Genomic DNA, 24483 nt, shown 5'->3' with positions numbered 1-24483 from the left:
AAACTCATTTTTTTTGTTCCTGAGTCACATGCCCTCACATCATAATTTTGAGAGAAGTTCCACACATATAAAATTCAAGTAACAAGGAACCAAAGATAGGCAGAATTCACTCACTCTCGGCAAGGAACATTCACATGCCACACAGACACACCATAATCTTGCCCCTCGTGTAGTACTCTACTAATCGAACTATTCAGTCAAAGATCAAGAGGTATTTATTTGGTTGTAATGTAGGCTAAGGGACGGGTAGGATATATTTGGATATAGTGGCTAGCCTTTCTAAGCACTTTTAATACACACTTTCTTTTTATTTCAATTTCCATGCTCAGCCCACTCGTTCTTCCACATTTCAGTTCATAGGTGACCCCCACTTTTCTTTAGGTGCAATTGTTGTTGTTTTTTACAAGTCCATTGCACCATTCAAGTATTTCTTTCCTGATCCCCCTTTTTTTTCTACTTCCTTACCACCCCACACTTTGACTTTTGTATGTTCTTTAGTAATTCAAGTGCTTCTAGGAGGTACAGAGTCAAACAATCAAACTATTCAAACACAGGGATATAGGTCATTATAGGGTTATCAAAGAACAGGATTCAGGCTCAAAGGGGGTTAACTATGGCAATATATACAGGTGGATTTACAAATATACAGGCTACACAAAGAAATTCCTCAATCATCTCTAAAACCAAACAGCTTTTATTTCGTTTTGCAAACACACAAGACAAGTTCTAGGTATCACATGCAAGCACAGAATACAAGTAATAGCTCACACACACTTGGCATGTAACTCATTCCGAATCAGTTTATCAACACACTCATACGAGCGTTCAAGCAAGACAGGATGTGCAAAATTAAGGCATAGATTTATGAGTCTACAAACGAGCCTAGACGTCGCACCCTCATGTTCGTTTTTGTTATTCTCAGGTGTGTACATCAAGGGTTGCATTCTAGCCTTCACCCATTTTGGTCCTAAAACTACAAACGAAAAATCTACCTAACCCGGTTCAAGAAAAGCCCTTGGAAAAGAACCGTGGTCAAAAGAAAAACCAAGGGAAAATTACTACACTACCTAAAAAAGAAAATAAAGAAACTATATGGACTACTTCCCTCAAGAGTACTGTCCAAGTGGTCCGTCCTCAGGAAGAGTCCTCTACAATTTATTTATTTTTAAATCCAACTTTGACCCTCAAGAGACCCGTCGACAAGTGTCCGTCGTTGGGCCAAGTTAGTTACTTCGATTGTGAGTACAGTCAATTATACACAACAACACCAATCAAATACTACAACATACATCATGTCTATATACACTACAATACATTACCCGAGCAAGTCTCCTACCCCACATTTAAAAATTATGGCATGTCCCCATGTCATATAAAAAATAACGAGCAGAAGGTTAAGAAGACCTCTCTGAGCCTCAATCAGAGTCGGAGACGGTGCTAGGGTCCATATGACAAGCTCTCCCCAAAGCACGGAACCAGGACATGAACCGACTCTCAGACTTGGCTTGCTGCTGAGACATGGCATCCATACGCGTGTGTAGGCCCTCCACTGAGGTGCGAAGATCCGCGATCTCGTCCTCCATAGTACGCAACATAGGCTGGGTAGACTGTGATCGGGATAAGCCTACCCCATCATGGGGGCGCCGAGAGGGTTCGGCACTGTCATAGGATCTCCTTAATGGTGCCATGGGAACCGGGTCATCATCCTCATCATCGATATGAATGGTGGTGCGGTTACTCCTGCCCACTCTGATGCCCGAAGCTCTGAAAGCTGCTCTAGGGGGCAACTCTCCATCAGTAGGATGGGTTGAGACATTCTTTAGCAGGCACAATGTAGTCACCAGGGAGGGCAAATAGAATCCCTTTGACCTCAGCGGGGACCATATGATCATTTCATCACCAATAAGTCTTGCCGCATCAAAATCTTTCTTTGTGACAAAGCACCACGTCAAGAGGGCTCTTTGGAAGTTCACGTCAGTCGTGTTTCCCGAGGGCAAAAACCGGCTGCAAATGACAGTGAGCCAACACTTAGCCAAATGGGTGAATGAATTGGAGTTCAGGCTGATATGGTCTCGTATCCAGATTGGTTGCCCCCCTGTGCAGAGTGCATCAGTCATAATATCCCAAGTGACTCCTGGTGCGTCCTGGTAATAGTCGACGTCACCAGTAAACCGGGGCAGCCGCAACACCTGTTGAATAGTATCAACTGAGGCATCTACCAATTTGCCCCGCACAGTCACCTCCCGCAACGTATGTGATGGGCAGTTCACGTAAAACTCTCTTACAAGCATCTTGTTCACCGTTTCGGGTTCATCAAATAAGAACTCAATTTCCCTCCGCCGGATTTCCTCATACATCTCCTCATTTTTTGCACGAAGGGTCGCCCTGTCAATCGGAATCTTAGGGATGAAGCTCTTTGAGGCCTTGGCATGAAAGTCGTCCTCTGCCAATTTTGATTCGAACCTTGAGGCATCATATGTAGGCTGTTGGGATGTGCCTGCCGATCTCTTTTGCTTCTTACGAGCCATATGACCTGGGCCCGACGGGGTCTGCCGCAATCGCGGTTGAACCGCGGTAGATGAAGTTCAGAGAGGGGTTCCCACCGCGGTGTGACCGCGTTCGCGGTAGAAACGCGGTGAACGAAGTCCAGAGAGGGTCTCTGACCGCGGTTTGACCGCGGTCGCGGTGGAACCGCGGTCTGGGCAGTTGTCTGATTTTATTATTATTATTATTTTATTTTTTTTATAATGTGTTACACTTACAACAATTTCATGGGTTGCCTCCCACGCGGCGCCTGATTTAACATCGCGGCACGACGCATGATGAGCGCATTTAAGGCTCGCTCGACCTCTGTGGGTCAGTCAGGTGCAGTTCAGATACTTCCTTTTTCTCGGTCATGCCCACATATGGCTTCAATCTCTGACCATTGACTCTGAATGTACGAGAGTCTTTCTCTGTGGCAATCTCAATAGCTCCTAAAGGGAAAACTTCAACTACTCGAAATGGTCCAGACCATCGTGATTTAAGTTTACCTGGGAACAAACGTAGTCTTGAGTTGTATAGCAATACCATGTCCCCGGGTTTGAAATTTCTCTCAACAATGTTCTGGTCGTGCAGCCTCTTCATTCTCTCCTTGTACAATTTTGTGCTCTCAAAAGCAAGATATCTGAACTCATCGAGCTCATGCAATTCAGTGACTCTTGACGTGCCAGCAGCTTCTATGTCTAAGTTCAGTTGTTTCAGTGCCCACCACGCTTTATGTTCAAGTTCCACTGGGAGGTGGCAGACCTTCCCAAACACCAACTTGTATGGTGACATACCAATTGGAGTTTTGAAGGCAGTTCTGTAAGCCCAGAGTGCATCATCTAGCTTCCTCACCCAATCAGTTCTTGTGGCGTTCACAGTTTTAGTTAACACACTCTTGATTTCTCTGTTGGACACTTCAACCTGTCCACTAGTTTGCGGGTGGTAAGGAGTAGCCACCTTGTGGCGCACATCGTACTTAGCAAGCAACTTTTTAAAGGCCCTGTTGCAGAAATGAGTGCCTCCATCACTGATAATTGCTCGTGGTGTCCCAAAGCGGGTGAATATGTTCTTCTTTAGAAATCCCACCACCACTTTTGCATCATTGGTGGGTAACGCCGCAACTCCCACCCATTTGGACACATAGTCTACAACAACAATAATGTACTTATTACCATAGAAGCTGACGAAGGGACCCATGAAGTCAATCCCCCAGACGTCAAACACTTCCACCTCTTGAATTGGGTTCATGGGCATCTCGTGGCGTCGGGAAATGTTCTCGGTCCGCTGACATTCATTGCAGCCCTTCACCCATAGGTGAGCATCTTTAAACATTGTTGGTCAAAAGAATCCAGCCTCTAGCACCTTTGTCGCTGTCCTAAACCCTCCAAAGTGTCCACCATACGCCGCTGCGTGACAAGCCTGCAAAACAGAAAATTGCTCTATCTCGGGGACGCATCTCCGGATCATATTATCAAGGCATATTCTAAACAGATAAGGTTCATCCCAGTAATACTGGCGGCTTTCACGAAAAAATCTTTTCCTTTGGACCGATGAAAGGTCGTGAGGAACTATACCACTGGACGGGTAATTAGCAAAGTCTGTATACCATGGCGCTTCCTGATGAGTGGTGGCGAGCAGCTGCTCGTTTGGAAAAGTTTCCAGTATTTCCTCAACCTCAACTACATTTGTAGCTCCCTCAAGTCGTGATAGATGATCAGTGACTTGATTCTCAGTGCCCTTACGGTGACGAATCTCAAGATCGAACTCTTGCAATAACAACACCCAACGAATCAGGCGTGGCTTAGATTCTTTCTTTTCTATTAAGTACCTGAGAGCTGCATGGTCCGTATATACAATTACCTTGGACCCTATCAGGTAGGATCAGAACTTGTCAAATGCGAACACTACAACCAATATCTCCTTTTCAATCACAGTGTAGTTCAACTGGGCTCCACTCAGCGTTCTGCTAGCATAGTAGATTAGGTGCATCAGTTTGTCTTTCCGCTGGCCCAACACTGCTCCCACTGCATAGTCACTGGCATCACACATTAGTTCGAATGGTTGCTCCTAGTTGGGGGCAACAATGATGGGTGCTGTGACCAGTCTCCTTTTCAACTCCTCAAATGCTATCCTGCAATCATCAAAAAACAAAAATGGGTGATCTTTTTCTAACAACTTACATAGGGGGTTGACGATTTTGGAGAAGTCTTTTATGAACCTCCGGTAAAAGCCGGCATGTCCAAGGAAGCTTCTGATGGTTTTGACTGAAGTTGGTGGAGGCAGCTTTGCTATTACATCAACTTTCGTGTGATCCACCTCTATTCCCTTGCTTGATACCCCGTGCCCCAAGACTATGCCTTCTTGTACCATGAAATGACACTTCTCCCAGTTCAGAACCAAGTTGGTCTCGATGCACCGTTTCAGCACACGCGTCAGATTTGTCAGGCACTCATCAAATGAATTCCCCACCACTGAGAAGTCATCCATGAACACCTCCATTACGTCCTCAACCATGTCAGTGAATATGGCCATCATGCACCGTTGGAATGTGGCAGGTGCGTTGCATAGGCCAAAGGGCATCCGTCTAAAGGCATAAATGCCATACGGGCATGTGAATGAGGTCTTCTCTCTGTCCTCCGGTGCAATGGAGATATGATTGTACCCTAAGTACCCATCCAAAAAACAGAAGTGTGACCTCCCTGCCAATCTGTCCAACATCTAATCAATGAAGGAAAGTGGGAAGTGGTCTTTTCGGGTGGCTAGATTCAACTTTCGATAGTCCATACAAATTCTACAGCCTGTGACGGTTCTTGTTGAGATCAATTCATTGTTGTCATTTGTCACAACCGTCATGCCACCCTTTTTAGGAACACATTGCACTGGGCTCACCCAACTGCTGTCAGAGATTGGGAAAATAATTCCCGCATCCAACCACTTTATCACCCCCTTCTTCACCACTTCCTTCATGTTAGGGTTCAGCCTCCTCTGATATTCCTTTGAAGGTTTGTGCCCCTCTTCCAGCAGAATCTTGTGCATGCAGTAGGCGGGGCTGATCCCCTTGATGTCTGCCATGGTCCACCCTATGGCAGTTTTGCACTCCTTTAGTACATGTAAAAGTTTTTGAACCTGCACATCTAACAAACTAGATGAGATAATAACAGGTAATGTGGAGTCAGATCCCAGAAATTCATACCTGAGGTGGGTTGGCAATGGCTTTAACTCCAGCTTTGGTGGTTCTTCAATGGATGGCTTAGCTGGAGGAGTTTCTCTCTTTTCTAAGTGCAAGGGCTCAAACTTTAGACTTCTCTCCTAGAACCCTCTACCTTCCAATGCCAACACTCATTCCACCAAATTCTCACCATTCACTTCATCCAAGTTCATCAAACATGCAGCAAGGGGGTCCTAAATTGTCAACACCTCATCATCAAACTCTACAATTACATCCACGACATCAATAAGAGAGCAATTGGTGAACTCGCTTGGTCGCCTCATAGACTTCTGCACATTGAACGTTATTTCCTCGTCATTGGGTCTCATTTTGAGCTCCCCAGTCTCACAGTCAATCAGGGCTCTCCCCATGGCCAAGAATTGTCTTCCTAAGATTATAGGAATCTCTTCATCCACTTTGCAATCCAAGATCACAAAATCTGCCGGGAACACAAATTTCCCCACCTGAATAAGCACATCATCAAGGATACCGAATGGACGCTTCACAGTCCTGTCGTCCAGCTGCAGCAGCATGGAGGTGGGTCTAGCTCTCCCAATGCCCAACCTCTTATAGATAGACAGGGGCATAAGATTAATGTTGGCCCCTAAATCACAGAGCGCCTTAGCAAAGACGAAATTCCCAATAGTGCATGGAATTGTAAAGCTACCTGGATCAGACAGCTTTTCAGCAATAGGTCTCGTCACCACTGCACTACAGGTCTGAGTAAGTGTAACCATAGCCAAGTCTTGAAAATCAAATTTCCGGGACATCAAGTCCTTCATCATTTTTGCGTACCCAGGCATCTCCTTTAAAGCTTCAATCAGTGGAATATTTACCTGGATTTGTTTGAGCATGTCAAAGAACTTTTTATACTGCTCCTCCTTTTGATGCTTGGCCAGCCTCTGTGGAAAGGGTGCAGGAGGTCTCTTCTTCCCAATCACTTGGGACTTCTCTTTATCAGATTCTATTTCAACTACTGGCTCTTCAGCTGGCTCAGCTACTTTCCCGGTCTCCTGCTAAATGTTCTTTTCTTCCAAAGAAGGTTGGAATGTTACTTCTGTGAGTATCGTAGACTCATCCAACTCAATGGGCCCTGGAATGAATGTCTCAGCCTATATATTTTCTCGGGCTCTCTCTTGTTCTACATCTAGATCCCTGCCATTACGGAGACTCACCGCCATCAGCTGCTTTGGGCCCTGATCTTTTGGATTAATCTGGGTGTCTGCTGGTAATGTTCCCTGAGGACGATTGTTCAGAGACATTGAAATTTGGCCCAATTGCACTTCAATATTTTTGATTGCTACGTCATATGCATCTACTCTTTCATTTATTTTTGCATTGGACCCAATAACCTGTTGCATCATTGCTTCAAGTCTCGTGAACCTATCTTCTTGCTTTCCACCATGCGGTTGCTGAGGTGGGGGATACCCTTGCTGCTGATTGTTGTACCCTTGTGCCCTTTGATAAGGTGCCATATTGTTGGGAGGTCTCATACCTCCCATGTTTCTAGCGTTGTACTGTGGCTGAGGTGGCCTGTATGGCTGTTGAGTTTGCTGGCCCCAGTTCTGATTGCCCTGTCTCTGGCCTCCATAGTTTGACACATATTTCATGTCTTCAGGGTGTTGCTGCTGATGATCATGTTCTGCATTCCAAGGATTACCAATTGGCTGACTAATGCAAGATGTGCACAAGCCTCCATTGGAAGTATCTACAATGTGCACTTGCTGTTTCTGCCCTGATTCCTCCACCTTTTTGGTGAGTATGCTCATCTGTGTCAAAAGGGTCGCCACATTTTCAGCCATGGAATTTGATGGGTTAAAAGGCACTGAGTGTACCACTAGAGTGATAGGTGCATTTCTCGTCGTCCACCCCGAATTCTGAGCCATTTTGTCAAGTAGACTCTGACCTTCTCTCCATGTTTTGCTCAAAAATGCCCCACCAGCTGAGGTATCTACAATGTTCTTCATGCTATCTGATAGTCCCATGTAAAACCGTTGTCCCAACATCTGATCTGGAATACCATGGTGTGGACATATAACCAATATTCCTTTAAAACGGCTTCATGTCTCATGTAGTGTCTCCATTGGTTTCTGTTTAAAGCTCACGATCTCATCAATTTGTTGAGCTGTTTTGTTGGGCGGGTGGAACTTGATATGAAATTGCTTGACTAACTCATCCCAAGTTTCTATAGAGTTTATGGGGAGTGAGTTTAGCCAGACCTAAGCAGCTCTTGTCACCGAGAATGGAAATAATAACAGTCTGATTGTTCCCAAGTTACATTGGGTTGCCTTTGAGTTTTGCAAATCGACAGGAAGTTCTTCAAGTGCTGCTGAGGATCTTCGGCTGGTGTCCTAGAAAATAGTCCCTTGTTTTGCAGCAAGTGCAACATGTTGTTCGTGATTTGGAACGATTCAGCTTGTATCGTGGGCACAACAATGGCAGTGGCCAGATTGTCAGCTGTGGGTTGTGCCCAGTCATATAGTGCAGCCTCAGGCATAGGAGGTGCCATATCTCTGACGTTTCCGTTGACGTTGTCTACGTCACCCATGTCAATTTCGAGTTTGTGTGTTTGATGAGGTTGTTGAAGTCTTTTGTTGGCACAGTTCAATTTTTGGAATGTTTTCTCGGGGTCTGAGAGTTCTTCAAGTAATTCGCCAGTCCTCGTAGAGTTTCTAGGCATACACCTGTGCAACCACGTCAACAACCGTCAAAATTTTCAATCAAAACTTGGTGTAGAGAAAACTGACTACACTAAGAATTTTTGTATTTCTATTAATGGTAATTGATAATTCCGTTAGTTCCCCGGCAACGGTGCCAAAATTTGATCATGCCCAACTATGCCTTATAAAAAGGACAATGCGGACGTTGCAAATATAACATGTGTATTCTGCCCAGAGTCGAATCCACAGAGAATTAACCTATCAATCACTATCTTTAGAACTACTAAACTCTTGATAACCAATTTTCCCAAACATTTGAATCACAGTTGATGGTGTCTTCAATAACTAAAATTGCAAGTAAATAAACAGCTGTAAACTAAGGATGCTAAGGTTGTAAACAATAATGAGAAAACGCTAAGGTAATGACTTCCCCTATTGATGGAATCCCTTCTGTTTATGCTTCATACAAATTGACCAACACCTCTCTATCAATCATGAACGCTCATCTTACCGTAAATTCTCTCCCGAGTAATCACAGTAATATACTCAATGCACTCTCCCGAGGTACACTAGCTAGCTCTAATTAACACGGTTCACTTTAGATTGCACTCAAGGCTTCGTTATCCCTAATCCCGCCTTTAAACCCGCAGTTATAGATCCCTCTTATACTTTGGGAGTGGTGTTGTTCAACAATAACCTAAATATGCACTCTCTCCCGAGTTATGCACACTAAATAGGCACAGCTAATTGAGGATCCTGTCAATTAACTACAACATACACAAAGTTGAACAAATAAAGATTGAGACTAGCAATTTGTATTCACATAAACAAGAAGTTCATCCCCCAATAGGTTCCATCAAAACCTTAGACAAAGGATTTAGCTACTCATAACTATGGGTAAACAAACTAAAACAATATTCATCATAAAACTTGCAAGAAAAATCAAAGAAAAGAAGAAAGATGTTTTGGGTGCTCGCTCACACTTGTTCCTCTTGCCAAAAAAACTCTCCAAAATAATACATGTCTCTCTTGGGCGAAGTCTAGTGTTTAATATAGGGTTTTGGGCTACAAATCTCGTATTTTGCACTTTAGTCCCTGAAGTTCTCTGCCTCCACCGCGGTCAAACCGCGGCCAAACTTGCTCTCTGATTCTCACTTTGTTTGCAGCCCTTTTCTACCGTGGTTCTTCCGCGGTCGCGGTGGAACCGCGACAGTACTCTTTCAATTCTGACTTGAGCTTTTTTGCGTGGTTTACTTGACAGAATTTTACGATCGGCCTCTTTTTCTCCATATTTGATCCCAAAAGTACTCCATAGCCTTCTCTGGTCATATATAACCTGCAAAGCATGAAAAACACTAATAAGAGCATTTTGTTATCACTTTTATCATCCAAACTATACAAGAAGGTGGTTATTTAGGGCCTAATTATAGTTAAATTCACCTATTATCAGTTATACAGTTACATGTTAAAGGACAAAGCAATTGTAAATGGAAGCGTATACTAGATAGGTTGAATTTTTACCTAACATAAATAGATTATAGCATAATTTTAATTTTCCTAGAGAACTAACTGTAGGCATATAAATTTTATTAAAATTAAATCCATGAAATAATTTGGATTATATTTTAAATTCACGATATATTGGTCCAAATAAATACTATGGGCTAATATAATTGAATTAATTATATAAGTTCAATATATATGGATTAAATAAATAAGTCTTAATACATTGGGCTAAAGTGATGAGTTTAGCCCAAGATGTCATCTTCCTAGAGGTCCAGTTTGATGCCACGTGTCAAATGATGTGGCATGCCAAGTCAAACAGAAGAGCCAATGAGACCATGCCACGTGTCAAAATGACAAGGTATGCCAAATCAAATTAAAAGGCTAATGAAACTGCGCAACATGTGCAAGTGACATGTTCTGGCCAATCAAATGCGACCTTGTCACTCTTCAATCTGATTGGTCGGAAAGAGTTTGTGCTCATCACAAGTCTTCCATCCCACAACTATAAATAGGGGTCTTTATAACTCAGAAAAGACACCAGGAATTATAACAAGAAGACACAAGAGAGCTCGTGGATCAAATGCCAGAATTCTCTGCAAACTGCAAATGTTCAAGAATTCAAGCACTTCAACACAAATTTCAAGTATTCAAGATCAAGAACGAAATCAAATTAAATACAAGGCGTTCAAGATCAAGGTTACTTGTTCGTGATACAATTCGTGGCAACAATCAAAGTGTTCATAATGGATAAATCAAATTCAGATTCAAGCTCAAGCTCAAAGGCCCTTGAATTTATATTGGAAAAGTAGAATCAGAGGAATCATAGAGATTGTAACACTTAAATTACCCGAAATCAAATACTACAATTGTTGCAATATTTTTCGATCTTGATTTTATTTTTTCGACGCAATTGATTGTCTACACTAACTCTTAAGTCCAAAAGAGCTAGCTGTGTATAAATCTTTACTTGATTGAATGAAAATTTTATTTTGACAAAAAAAAATTAGTTTGTTATAAATAGAATTTTATTTATGGTGAATGTCTATATTTAGAGAGATTTTAGGATTCATTACTTGGTGGCTAAGTCACCCTCTCCCTATAAATAGAGGGTTCTATTCCATTGTAATTCATCCCAATATCAATAAGAATTCTCTCTCTGCTTTTCTCTGCAATACTATTCTTCTTCTTTTATTGTTTTATAATACGTTATCAGTACGAGACGCTAATCAATTGAGTAGAAGCTTTGAGATTGAGCATAATGATTGTCAATTGTTCCATGAACTTCCTTCATGATTAAATTCTGGATTTAAGGTAAGTATTTTACTTTTCTCTTTCAAATTTTTGACATTCTATAATTTGATTTTAAATACAAGCAAAGACGATAAAATGTGATTGTAACTCTAATGGAGTTTGAAAGAAATTATAACCACCCAAAGTGGTAAAATTTATATGCCTTGCCATGATCAAATTCATGTATGATTGTGGGCAAAGAATTAAAAACCCATCCCATTGAATTTGCTCCATTCTCATTCCCTTAAGAGAATGTGATTGCAGTATGTAATAAGTCTGAAAGAAGACAAAATTATTACTATGAATGTATCAATGAATGTGGACGTGGCAATAGACGAAATTATAATCGTCATTATTGTAACAACGAGAACAATAAGGATTCTCAAAATAATCTTCACTATGTGAAAGTAATATTTGTCATCGATTTGACATGAGATTTTGTAAAGCACATAGAGATGATTATGGTTCATTCATGATGTGAATGTGACAACATGTGATTTATGAATACATATTCATTCTTGGAAGAATATGAGTGTGCTAGTGGTATATACCACGCTAGTGGTATATACCACACTCACCTCTAGAAGGTGATTTGAGAGGAAATAAGAAAATAATGTCATTATTATGGCATAAATGGTCATTGGTCACGTACTTATTATACGCAAAAATATTTCGGCAATATGATTATTTAAAGACAACAGTAATGCAAGAAACATATCTTGCATATAATTTTGATCATAACCATAATGGTATAACTTCCTTCTTAAAAGAGATATTCACCATATGGATGTTGATGAATATGCGGTACTACAAAATTAATTGGGAACTCTGCAAGAGCCAATTATACTATTTTGGAGAAACGCAATTGATTACCAATAAGGTATTATGTTGTAGTAAGTCTCAATGAAGCTTATTCAGTTTCCAAATTATACGCGAAAGCGGTTTGGTTATATTGAGACTATAAATAAAGAAAATATTTGATGTTTTCTATTACTACAACTTGTAGCAGGGTAATATGTATGTAAAAAATTACCCATTTTATTCTCCAGTTTGTACTACACAAATAAAAGAATACCATACTAAAATGGATGTTTATTGATATAAAAACCCATATCATAATAAACTTGGAGTTTATTGATAATTGCACACGTCATGGTGTAAACCTGAAGTTTATCAATATTGATAATTTATTCAATTGGCATAATTGGTTTAACCATATCAATTTAAGTATGATGTGCAAAAATAATAGAAAATTCACATGGGTAAATATTAAAGAACTAGAAAGTCCTTTATGAATTCTCCTATGTCGACTGTTCTCGTTAATTAATATACCGACTAAAATTGAGATTGAATCCCATGAATATTGGAAATATCAAAGGTGAATATGGGCACAGTCACCTGCCAGGTATACCACGCAAGATGCATCTATGAGATGGTTACATGTGCGATTATTATTAACCTGCAACCTGGTGTTTGCGAGGTAACTGCTCAATAATTTAATTTAGAGCATATTCCAGATTTTTTTTATTCAAGATAGTTCATCGTGATAAGTTGGTTTGCATCACAGTTGGTTTAGCAAAATGATTTATTGAGTGCCTCCACTTAATAGCTAAACAATTGCTTATACCAAAGTTATCTATATCAGTTTGATATAGGTTATATACGAAAGTATATTACATTATCCCCTCACAAGTGGTTCAGGGCCAGGAACTAAATAATTCTATCTTATTATTATTATTATTGATGTGCGGTGTATATTTTAATTAACACCATGACACACAAAGATGAGCTTTCAAAGTTGAGGAAGCAAGTTAGTTTTTCTAACATGAGAGGGAGACATGATAAACAGTTGAGAAAAAGTTACGTGGAATGAATTATCATTTGTATATCTAGATCCTCAAATACGATAATATGAACTTGAAGTTCATAAAACGATAATTCATCTGCAATATATTGCAAAGTATGCTAGACGCATTTGCTGACCAAAAGAAAGTAACTATATTCTCATTGCAAATGCTCCTATTAAGTCCTAGAAGACAAAGTCTATAGTACGCTTAAACCATATAGACAAATTGGTTTCAACTAAACTTCTTGATAAAGAAGACGAGCAAATGATCAAAATGATCATAATAAAGGAGGCAAGTGATCTAGAAGATCACACGACATAACACTTCATAAAATCTCACGAGAGATTCAAGTACCTGAATATATGAATGAAGAGATCTCTATGTTATGTCTTTATGAAAAAATATTGGAACCGATATAAAATGTTTGTCGACGACATCTATCACAACGCTAAGTATAGATGAGGATCTTAAGTCTATCGAATATAGACATAAAAGTATTGGCCAAATGGAAGAGACATAATTCAAGAAGAATTGATTCGATATGAAAGACATATAGTTTTGTCTATATTGTTCAAATACTTGAAAGTATAAAGTCAATGGTATGTGCAATCAGTTTCCGATATCTTATATGTCTAGCATGACATAAAAACTTGATATGCATCTAAAGTCTATTATATGGCTTATATGACTTAACTTATATGACAATCCATGAAGGATTTAAGTCGCTTAAAGCATATACAATTCTGGGTCTTGAAGTACCACATCCTAAGTGCAATTTGTGCACATATGTATCTTGCTATAACTATAAGCATGATAATGTGATAGCGAGAATACCTCTATGGAGATATTGAAAAGGTCATTCTACAGAAGTTTATGAAGACATTACATCTCTATCAAGAATGATGATTTCAAGATGCAATATATTCATTCGAGTTAATATGGTTTATTTGTTTATCAAGTCTCTACCAAAGACCGTTTTGAAGATGGTGCACAAGATTGGAATGCAAATGCTTAAAGATGTGAATTGATGCTCTCATCAGGGGGAGTTAATGCACGTTGCACTTTTTTTCCCTTACAAGATTTTGTCCCACTGGATTTTCCTTGCAAGGTTTTTAACGAGGCAACCAAAAGGCGTATTATTAGATATGTGTACTCTTTTTCCTTCTCTAGAATTTTTTTCCCGCTGGGTTTTATTTAATTAAGATTTTAACGAGGCATACTATTTGTTGAATAGACATTCAAGGGGAGTGTTATAAATAGAATTTTATTTATGGTGAATGTCTATATTTAGAGAGATTGTAGGGTTCATTACTTGGTGGCTAAGTCACCCTCTCCCTATAAATAGAGGGTTTTATTCCATTGTAATTCATCTCAATATCAATAAGAATTCTCTCTCTCATTTTCTCTACAATACTATTCTTCTTCTTTTATTGTTTCATAACATAGTTAATTTTTTTGGCTTTTATAACGAATAGTTGTGTTCAAAACCACAAGCTAGAAAATGATCAAAATGGCCCTTAATTTATAGGGATTGGACTATTTTAGTCCTATTTTAGTAGTGTGCTCGTGTTTCTCAATGTTCTGCACGAATCCCTGTTGCTAATCAAATTTTCTCCTGCAGTTTCATCGCCTGTATCCATGTCGGTATCATACCTTCGGCGTTGTCTACACACCCGAATACCCCTTCGGTGCCTTTTCACAGAATCTTCAGTTAATTCAGAGCCAACCTCATCCTCAACTTCAACACCCAATTTGGTTTCAAACCCACTTTTCAAATCTAGAGTTTCAGAACTGATTTCAAAGCAGCACTGGTCTCAACTGAAGGACCTAATTAAACCCATTAGCCCAACTTATTTTCTCCAACAACTTTTTGATTCTGGTTTTGATTCTACCTCCATTTTGCCTTTCTTTAAATGGTCTCAACATGGTTATCAGGTTTACCACCCTCTTGACCATTTATTCAAACTGCTTATTTTGTTAGTCAATGATAAAAGATACCCAAAGGTTCGATCTTTATTGCATGATTTTGTTAAGTATGGGAAAACCCATACGGTTTCTTCTGTTTTTCATACACTCTTGACTTGTAGTGATAATGTTTGTGCTAATTCTATTATTGTTGACATGTTGGTATTAGCTTATGTTAATAATGCTAAGCTGGATTTAGCTCTGGAGGCTTTCAATAGAGCTGGAGATTATGAATTTAAGTTATCTGTATTGTCGTGTAAACCGATGCTTAAAGGGGTGGTGAATGAGGGGAAATTTGAGGTAACAGAGCTTTTGTATAAGGAGATGATTAGGAGGAGAATTGAGGTTGACATGTACACATTTAATATTGTGATTAATGGGTTGTGTAAGGCGGGGAAGTTGAATAAGGCTAAGGATGTGATGGAAGATATGAAGGTTCGGGGGATTATTCCGAATGTGGTTACTTACAATACATTGATTGATGGGTATTGCAAGAGAGGTGGGGATGGGAAGATGTATAAAGCTGATGCATTTTTGAGAGAAATGGTGGAGCAGGGGGTGAGTCCAAATGAGAGAACTTATAATACTCTTATTGATGGGTTTTGTAAGGATGACAATGTTGGGGCAGCTATGAAGCTCTTTAAAGAAATGCGGTTTCAAGGGATGAGACCGGACATTGTAACGTTTAACTCGTTAATTAATGGGCTCTTTGGTGATGGGAAAGTTGATGAGGCTCTTGGTTTACGTGCAGAAATGTTACGTTTGGGGTTGGAGCCTAATATTCGGACTTATAATGTACTGATAAATGGGTTTTCAAAAATGAAGATGTTCAGAGAGGCTAAAGAGTTGTTTGATGATGTTATGAAGCAAGGGTTAGATTTTAATGTACTTACTTTTAATACAGTTATTGATGCTCATTGTAAGGCTAGCAAAATGGAAGAAGCAGTCGCACTACGTGAGTTGATGTCGAACAAACTGATTTGTCCTAACATTTCGACATATAATTGCTTATTGGGTGGTTATTATCGAGAGGGAAATATTGAAGCAGCAAAAAAGCTACTGGAGGAAATGGAGGAGAAGAGTGTGAGGGCTGATGTAGTAACTTACAATATTCGAATAGATGCAATGTGCAAAAGGGGAGAATCAAGAAGGTCAGTTAGACTTCTGGATGAGATGTCTGAGAAAGGGCTGATCCCAAGTCATGTGACTTACAACACTTTGATGGCTGGCTATTGCCAAGAAGGAAACCCCAAGGTAGCTGTTACTATTAGGAAAAGAATGGAGAAGGAAGGAAAACAACCGAATGTTGTTACTTACAACGTCTTGATTAAAGGTTTCTGTCAAAAAGATAAGTTGGGAGAAGCAAATGCTTTTTTGAATGAGATGTTGGAAAAAGGATTGGTACCCAATAGAACTACCTATGACATTATCAGAGAAGAAATGATAGAGAAGGGATTTGTCCCTGACATAGATGGACACCTCTACAATGATGTTGTCAATTGTTAATTATGGCCGAGAATTTTGAGAGTGGTCTAATAGACTCATTCCGTCATTGCTTTTGGTACCCCGTATTCTGTCATTGTTATTTCACACTTAAACTACTTTTGAGTACCCTGTTCTTCGAGAGGGAGCGAAAATCTTTGTGGTTCTTGGTTCCAGTGCAATGCAGGTGTGTGCTTTTCTTCTCTTGACACTCTCTCTCTCTTTTGGTTAGAGTAGTTAAAGATACGAGTTATATGGAGGTTATCTCATCTTCATAATTTTTTTTGTGTACATCAAGGATTGGTTAGTCATATTGAATGGGTGCAACTCAATGGAGGATGTGTCTGCTTCTCTTTTGCGCCACAAAAACAATCTTCTGTGCTCAGACATAGTCGCAACTCGCAACTGATGCAAAAGGTGAAATTAGATAACAGTTCTTTAGTTCTTGTTTTTTCATTTTCTTTGTGCAATCCTTCTATGTGATTATACTGAGATATACGTCATAATGGTGTCAATGGATGAGCTGTTATTTCCGAGAAATGATGGTTGATTTCATCCAATATTTGGTGATGTTCATTTCGCTGTTGAGTCTTTACCACTAAAATCTGTCAACTGATGTATAATATGATACACAACATATTAATGTACTCAGGTCCCTGAGTATCATGTAACAGTTGAGTTAGTTTTGCGAGGGGTCTGTGATGGATAGATTAATGTTCTTGAATCAATACAAGATTAAACTGAAATACTGCTCAAATGCATGGAAGATATAGAGTTGTTGTGAGGAGCCATGCATGAATGTCAAAATAAAATGGTAATTTGAGCTCTTGGGGAGATTGTTTGCCCTTTTTAGGAAGGTTCAACTTTATGAGAACCTTAGATAGATGGTCGGTTAGACATGATGCTAGCTCTGAGTTAATTGAATCATTTAAATGATGAAACTGTAAGTATAAACATCCAAAAGATAAAAGTATGCCAGATAAATGAGGTTGCTGATATTGTCCTAGAAACTTACCTGCAAGAGTTTGAGACTATCTTTTTTATCAATATAATCATTACTTACCCGTTCAAAGAAAAAATATCTGAAAGAGTTTGAATTGCTCTTCCATACTCTTATTTTATTCTCCTGGAAAAATGGTTCATACAATAAATGATTTGCAAGTCATGTGTACTGTCATGCTTACAATATTTAGATGCTTACAAAATTTACATTTTTGGTGTAAGAGGAGGACCATTGTACAGGACATAGGAAACATCCGGACCTTATGAGCTTCTTTCGCTCATAGTAGGAGACATCCAGGACTACTTGTACATTTTCAGCCACTGCATATAAATGCAACAGAAATGAATAACACCGTAGACATTGAACTCTATTGATCTAATAATAGGAACGTGTTACTATCTTCATTTTGCTACTAGGAATTCCAGTTTGTAGATGATTTGATTTAGATGAAACTAGTATTCCCTACTCATTCTTTCTCTTTAATTCAAGAGTAGGTAATGTTTTCCGGGCTTATGGTGGTGGGAGTTGGAATGAAGCTGCATAGCATTGTCAGAATATGACTTCTAATTTAGTTTTGTTTGTTTACTAATTGTATGGACGAAAAACTTCACGTCATATATTTGACTTGGTCAATGGAGATAAAGCCTTTGAAGGCCATGACGTGTCGATGTTGTGACGTGTCGACCTGACCCAAAGGTCGAGGTCACGTAAGGAAGGCAAATTTTCGTCGAGGACGAGTTGGCTCGACATAAGGCGAGGACGAGGACGAGTACCCGACCTCAGTACGCAGTAACGACTAATTTAAGGATTTTGATTTCCTAAGGGAATATTCTAGTGAATATTCCTCTCTGTTGTACTATCTAGGGTTTTATGGCCCATGTACCCTTATAAATAGGAAGAGATGAAGTTCTAGAAAGGGGATCAAACATTTCTGTAATGAACAACATTGACATTCTCCGTGAAGATTCTCTCTTTGTTGAATACATACAAAGTTTACCTTTATACTCCTTTTCTTCTATCTTTCTCTCCCGATCCAAGAAGAATCAGAATATTCAATTGCTTATCATCATCCATCATTGCCAGAAAGCTCAGTGTAAAATCTCACCCTTGTCAGGTGAACCTTGTTCTATTTATTACTTAAATGCCATTTATTGCTATTTTCACGTTCTTAAGCCATTATTGCTTTAAGACACTCTTATCTTATAGTACTCATCTGATACTCTCCATAAAAATACTAGATTTCCTACTCGGATATTAATATTGACTTGGATTAATCCTTTTCTCTATAAATCTAATTGTATTTAAATCTAGATTTAAATTTTGGGTTATATAGTTTGGTGCCGTGTGTGGGGATTTCTTAGTCAAATTTTTAGTTTCCATTCGGATCTACAACTTTCGTGACTTGTTAACCTAACGTGCTGTAAAGTTATCCTTTCTCTTTGCGTATACAAGGATTCTACGGCAAGTAACCAAGGAAACAGAGCAAAGGCAACGGAAAATGTCCCGCTCAACCTTATGAGTGACATCGACGAAGGGTATGAAACCCAAGATGAGGAGGGTAAACCCTACGGCCTCCCCCAGATTAGGGAAGTCGCCTACCTACACCCTTTTGTAACACCACTAAACCGAATGGGATGGGGGCTTCCACGCCTGCGGGAGAGGGAGCGCCACCCGCCATGAAAAAGCTCCTCAAAACATGGTTGAGCGACACTCTGGACAGCGTAATAAGCAAGCAAGCTCCATGCGCGACCATGGAGACCACCAGGATCCATGCAACACAGCGTAGGAACGAGCAAGGCGAGCTACCCGACCCTCCTACTTCAGGTATCGCTCATACAATTGTTTGACAGTGCAGGTGACAGCGTCTTCGCCGCCGTGCTAAAGAGAATGAAGGAAATGGAAAACGAAAACAAGATGCTCAAGGAACAAATGAAGGAGCATCAGGAACGAGTAGACAAAATGCCCCCAAACTGCTTCCAAAAAGAGACGCTGGTAGGTTTGTGGAATAGCCGTACAGGGAGGAAGCGACTTCTCATGCCATACCAAAAACTTTCAAGATGCCCCTGTACCTCCGAATCTACGACGGAACGACTGATCTCGAAGACCATGCGACTCACTATGTCACCGCCGTAAAAGACAACGACCTCACCGAAGAACAAGTTTCCTCCATCTTGTTGAAAAAATTAGGTGGAACCCTCACAGGAGGGGCGTTAACGTGGTATTCACAGCTGCGGGCCTATTCCATAGAAACATTCGAAGAGATAGAAGACAAGTTCGTGACGGCACATGCTAAGGCCAAGAAAGCCTAAACGAGGGTGAATGTTCCTAGCCCGATTCCACATGGTGAGGATGACTTTACCAAACCTCTCCGAAGGAATGGCCATAGCAGCCTGTCAAAACGGGCTGCACAAAGAAGGCTCAAAGGCGACCAGAAAATTACTGAGTCGATTAATGAAGTACCCGCCGGCTATGTGGGACGAGATCAATGCCTACTGTGCCGAGGTCAAGGCAGATGACAAAGACCTCAATGGGCCAACCCAACGACTCACCTCAATACAATCCGAACCCCGGAGGGAACTCAGGGACAACGCGAGGAGAGACCCTCCAGTACTGCAATGGGGCAGAGATCGGCATCAACCTTACATCAGGGCACCCGTCCCTAACTTCCGCTGTGAAGACGATATTTCTAGGTCGAGATCAAACATTCACAAAAACGATCAAGGTATGCGCCCCTTACTATCTGCTTATAACTTTTGTGTGTCACCTACAGAGGTGGTCTACACACTCGAGAAGCTCGGAAAAAAGGTGAAGTGACCACCAAAGATGAGGTCCGACCCAGGCACCAGGAAGTCAGACGCCTTCTGTGAGTTCTACCAAGAACGTGGACACAAAACGGAAGATTGCCACGCTCTAAGATTAGAAGTAGCGAACCTGCTGCAGCAAGGACACCTCAAAGAATTACTCAGCGACAAAGGCAGGAACACCTTAGTAAGGGGTCGAGAACGCCTAGGCCCACCAAAGCGGCCCTCGCCCGCTCGTACCATCAACATGATTATTGGTGGCAGTGACGATGCCTCCATCAATGACATCAAGTCCACCACCACTCACAAACTCAAGAGATCAATCACCCACGAATGGTATGACGACCTCAAAGAAAGTATCATCTTCGACGAGTCAGATGTCGACGGTTTGACATTCCCTCACAATGATGCACTTGTCATTACTTTATGGATGCTTGATACTGATGCTAGGAGAATTATGGTAGACGACGGAAGTGGAGCGTGCATCATCCATCCTCGACTCCTCGTACAGATGCGACTTGAGGATAAGATAGTGTCCCACTGCATTACACTAACCGGTTTTAACAATGCAGCTGAACGAACTTCTGGCAAGATCACACTCCTCGTCCTTGCTGGTGGGGTGACGCTAGAGACCACATTCCATATCATGGATTAGGTTACCGCATTCACCGCCATCATAGGTCGACATCCTATGAGGGCAGCCCCCTCCAGCTTGTACCAAGTGATCAAGTTCCTGACCCCCGGGGAATATTCAACATACGACGAGAACAACACACATCTCGGGAATGCTATTGGATCGCCCAGAACGGTACGACGACCCAAAAAAAGAAAGAAAAGGAAGCAAAGTAATCAGCAGGGTCGAGGTCCCTGCAGGTCGAAGCCAAAGATACCATTATGGACCTAGAGACGGTCGAAGCCGTAGGGTCGACCATAGAGGACCTCGATCCCGTCCTGCTAGACCACACCGGCCCTAGCAAAAAGGCCTACATCGGTTGCAAACTCCAAAACCCAGGTAAATTTAGTCAATTCTTAATAGCTAACGCAAATTTGTTTGCCTTTAGCCATGCAGATATGCCCGGTTTTTGAACATTTTCATGACCAACCTTTGATAGGTAGCTCCCGCGTTCTTCAACCCGAATGGCATGACCCTGTAGCAGTACGTTCCCCTGTGAGTGATGAACGTAGTTTTTTCTTGGTCGTCTTCCTCCATGAGTATCTTATTGTAGCCTGAGTAAGTGTCCAGGAAACTTAGCAACTCATGTCTTGTTGTCGTGTCGATGAGTTGGTCGATGTGTGGCAATGAGAAAGAATCTTTTGGGCAGACTTTGTTCGGATCGGTAAGTCCACGCACATCATCCATTTCCCGTTCTTCTTTTTGACCATTACCACGTTGACAATTCACTTGGGGTACTTAGACTCCCTAATAGAGCCATTGGCTAATCATTTCTCTACCTCCTCGTGGACAGCTTCATTGATGGTGGGGTTGAACTTTCGCTGGACCCGCCTTATTGGGGGTAGTAGGGGTCGACATTTAGCTTGTGCGTGGCTATCTCTTTGGTGATGCAGGGCCTATCTGCATGGCTAAAGGCAAATAAATCTGCTAACTATTAAGAATTGACTAAATTTACCTGGGTTTTGGAGTTTGCAACCGATGTAGGCCTTTTTGCTGGGGTCGCTGTGGTCTAGCAGGACGGGATCGAGGTCCTCTATGGTCGACACTGCGGCTTCGCAGAGAGAAAGGATAACTTTACAACATATTAGGTTAACAAGTCACGAAAGTTGTAAATCCGAATGGAAATTAAAAATTTGACTAAGAAATCCCCCACACACGACGCCAAACTGTATAACCCAAATTTAGATCTAGGTTTAAATACAATTAGATTTGTAGAGAAAATGATTAATCCAAGTCAATATTAATATCCAAGTAGCAGATCTGATATTTTTATGGAGAGTATCAGATGTGTGTTGTAAGATAAGAGTGTCTGAGAGCAATAATGACTTAAGAACGCGAAAGATAGCAATAAATGACATTTAAGTAATAAATAGAACAAGGTTCACCCGACAAGGGTGAGATTTTCCATTGAGCGTTCTGACAATGATGGATGATGATAAGCAATTGAATTTTCCGATTCTTCTTGGATCGGGAGAGAAAGATAGAAGATAAGGAATATAAAGGTAAACTTTGTATGTATTCAATAAAGAGAGAATCTTCACAGATAGTGTCAATGTTGTTCTTTACAGAAATGTTCGATTCCCTTTCTAGAACTACATCTCTATCTCTTCCTATTTATAAGGGTATATGGGCCATAAAACCCTAAATAGTACAACAGAGAAGAATATTCTCTTAGGAAATCTAAATCCTTAAACTAGCCATTACTGCGTACTGAGGTCGGGTATTCGTCCTCGTCTTCTGTCGAGCCACCTCGTCCTCGACGACAATTTGCCTTCCTTACTTGACCTCGACCTTTTAGGGTCAGTTCAACACGTCATGGCCTTCAAAGGCTTTATCTCCGCTGACCAGGTCAAATATATGACGTGAAGTTTTTCGCCCATACACTAATGTCTTTGGATTTCTGATTGAAAATTCTTGTTCTTATCTATTTATTTCATTTCCTCCTTAAAATAAAATTAAGAATTATAATGGACCCCTGTTAAATTTTTTGAATTATTATCTGTTCCTGATCTAATTCCAGATTGGTCTTCACTGTATTCTAGCTTGCCCATTGGAAATCATAGTATGTTACTCTTGCTTTGATATTAACCTTTTAATTGTGCTTGGAAAATCCTCTTCAAGGTCTTACTGTCATAAGTAAGTAGTTGTGCTTTCTTTTTTGGGATCTGTGCCTGAAATAACATTTAGGCTGACAGGTACAACGATGAGTTGGAATTCCTCGGGCATTTCGAGAAATATGATTTTGTGGTGTAGATTGCAAAATTTGTAGCGTTCTAGAGGCCCGTGATGGAATATTTTTCCTGGATCCTTGACTTGTTGATGACCACGTTCCACAATGTGATTTATGGTGAGCGACATGCCAAGATAACTCTTGTCTGGCTAGGAGTACTCACGTTGAGCCTCATCAATCTATTCTGCAAAACATGGCAAGACATTTTGATTTGATCAGGTTTTTGGAACAATACTCTGTATCAACATCTCGATGAGAAAGTTAGAGAAAGATAATAAAGAGTATTCTTGAAGAGAATTGTGTGACTGAAGTAGGGAACTGGAGGAGGCACTCTTTGTTACTTTTTCAAGAGAGAATGCAGGAGCCAGGAACAGAAGCTTGATGTTTTTCTGCTGGAAAATTGGTATAGAATTCTCAAATCTGCTTATTCTAACCTGATGCTTCCTTAGTGGAATCACCAGGAATGGAATCCTCTTCTTTTTCTTCTTTTACCCTTACTAATCTATTTGGTACTGTAAAAATGCATGAAAGAACTATCCAACCAAGTTCTGAAATCCCCATTGCTTGTGTTCTCTCTGTAGTTCTTTTATTACTTTGTCACGTTACTCGCTTCCATTAATTATTATATTACTGTTGTTATTGCTTGTTGCTTTATTCTTACTGTTTCTTTAGCCGAGGGTTTTTCAGAAACAACCTCTCTGCCTTTATAGGATAGGGGTAAGACTGCGTACACACTACCCTCCCCAGACCTCATGTATGAGATTAAACTGGGTTTTTTGTTCTGTTGTTGTAGTATTTACTATTTTTCATATAGACTGAAATAGAGAGCGCACTAATTCCCCTCCCCCAAAAAAGGTAATGCGTGTGTTGTTTGCTTCTTGGTAAAGTTCTGGTGGGCGTAACCTAGAAGATTACAAGAGATAGAGTTGAATCATTGTAATTTCTAGTTTCTATTATGCTTTGACCTTGTTCATGATAAGTTTGCACATCGCTTGATTGTAGGACTGTTGTATTTATCAACAGAACTTCACAAAATTATTACTCATTCAATTTAATAATATATCGAACAATCGTTGTTTACGACATGCTTTTGACCAAAATATTGTCTCTAGAAGCTTTTACTTATTTTTTAGTCGAGATATCTAGAAGCCTTTTCTGAAAAGGGCTCCTTATGGGTAAATTAAACAAGGAAACGAACCCATTCTGGTAACGAGGGCCTATTAGAAGAAGTTCTAATGCACTCCTAAACTGATTGTTCTTCTTGAAATTACAAACAAACCCCTCTTAAATCA

General features: G+C 40.4%; 3 protein-coding genes across 5 annotated transcripts; 2 read left to right on the top strand and 1 right to left on the bottom strand.

Moving 5' to 3' along the window:
- Positions 1 to 2832: 2832 nt before the first annotated feature.
- On the bottom strand, positions 2833 to 3858 carry LOC138874610 (uncharacterized). The gene is made up of 2 exons (XM_070153365.1): positions 3503 to 3858; positions 2833 to 3388 (listed from the first exon to the last, which is right to left on the bottom strand). Exons 1-2 carry the CDS (start codon positions 3856 to 3858, stop codon positions 2833 to 2835), a joined length of 912 nt encoding a protein of 303 aa, XP_070009466.1.
- Positions 3859 to 14592: 10734 nt separating this feature from the next.
- On the top strand, positions 14593 to 23836 carry LOC104247452 (pentatricopeptide repeat-containing protein At1g09820). Of its 3 annotated transcripts, XM_070168077.1 has the most exons (4): positions 14951 to 15041; positions 15172 to 16671; positions 16783 to 16901; positions 23157 to 23836. In XM_070168077.1, the coding sequence occupies exon 2, from the start codon at positions 15267 to 15269 to the stop codon at positions 16506 to 16508; it is 1242 nt and encodes a 413-aa protein (XP_070024178.1). In that variant the 5' UTR covers positions 14951 to 15041; positions 15172 to 15266; the 3' UTR covers positions 16509 to 16671; positions 16783 to 16901; positions 23157 to 23836. The 3 variants fall into 3 exon arrangements, with proteins under 3 accessions (XP_009801776.1, XP_009801778.1, XP_070024178.1); XM_009803474.2 differs by having other exon boundaries at positions 14593 to 16671; XM_009803476.2 differs by having other exon boundaries at positions 14593 to 16671; positions 23149 to 23836.
- Positions 20311 to 20943, top strand: LOC104247454 (uncharacterized). Its single transcript, XM_009803478.1, has one exon. It carries the CDS (start codon positions 20311 to 20313, stop codon positions 20941 to 20943), a length of 633 nt encoding a protein of 210 aa, XP_009801780.1.
- Positions 23837 to 24483: the final 647 nt, after the last annotated feature.

Source organism: Nicotiana sylvestris, chromosome 1, assembly GCF_000393655.2.
Source record: "Nicotiana sylvestris chromosome 1, ASM39365v2, whole genome shotgun sequence".
Classification (NCBI taxonomy): Eukaryota; Viridiplantae; Streptophyta; class Magnoliopsida; order Solanales; family Solanaceae; genus Nicotiana; species Nicotiana sylvestris.
Note: the sequence above shows the minus strand (reverse complement) of the source record. Positions and strands in the feature narration are given on the sequence as shown.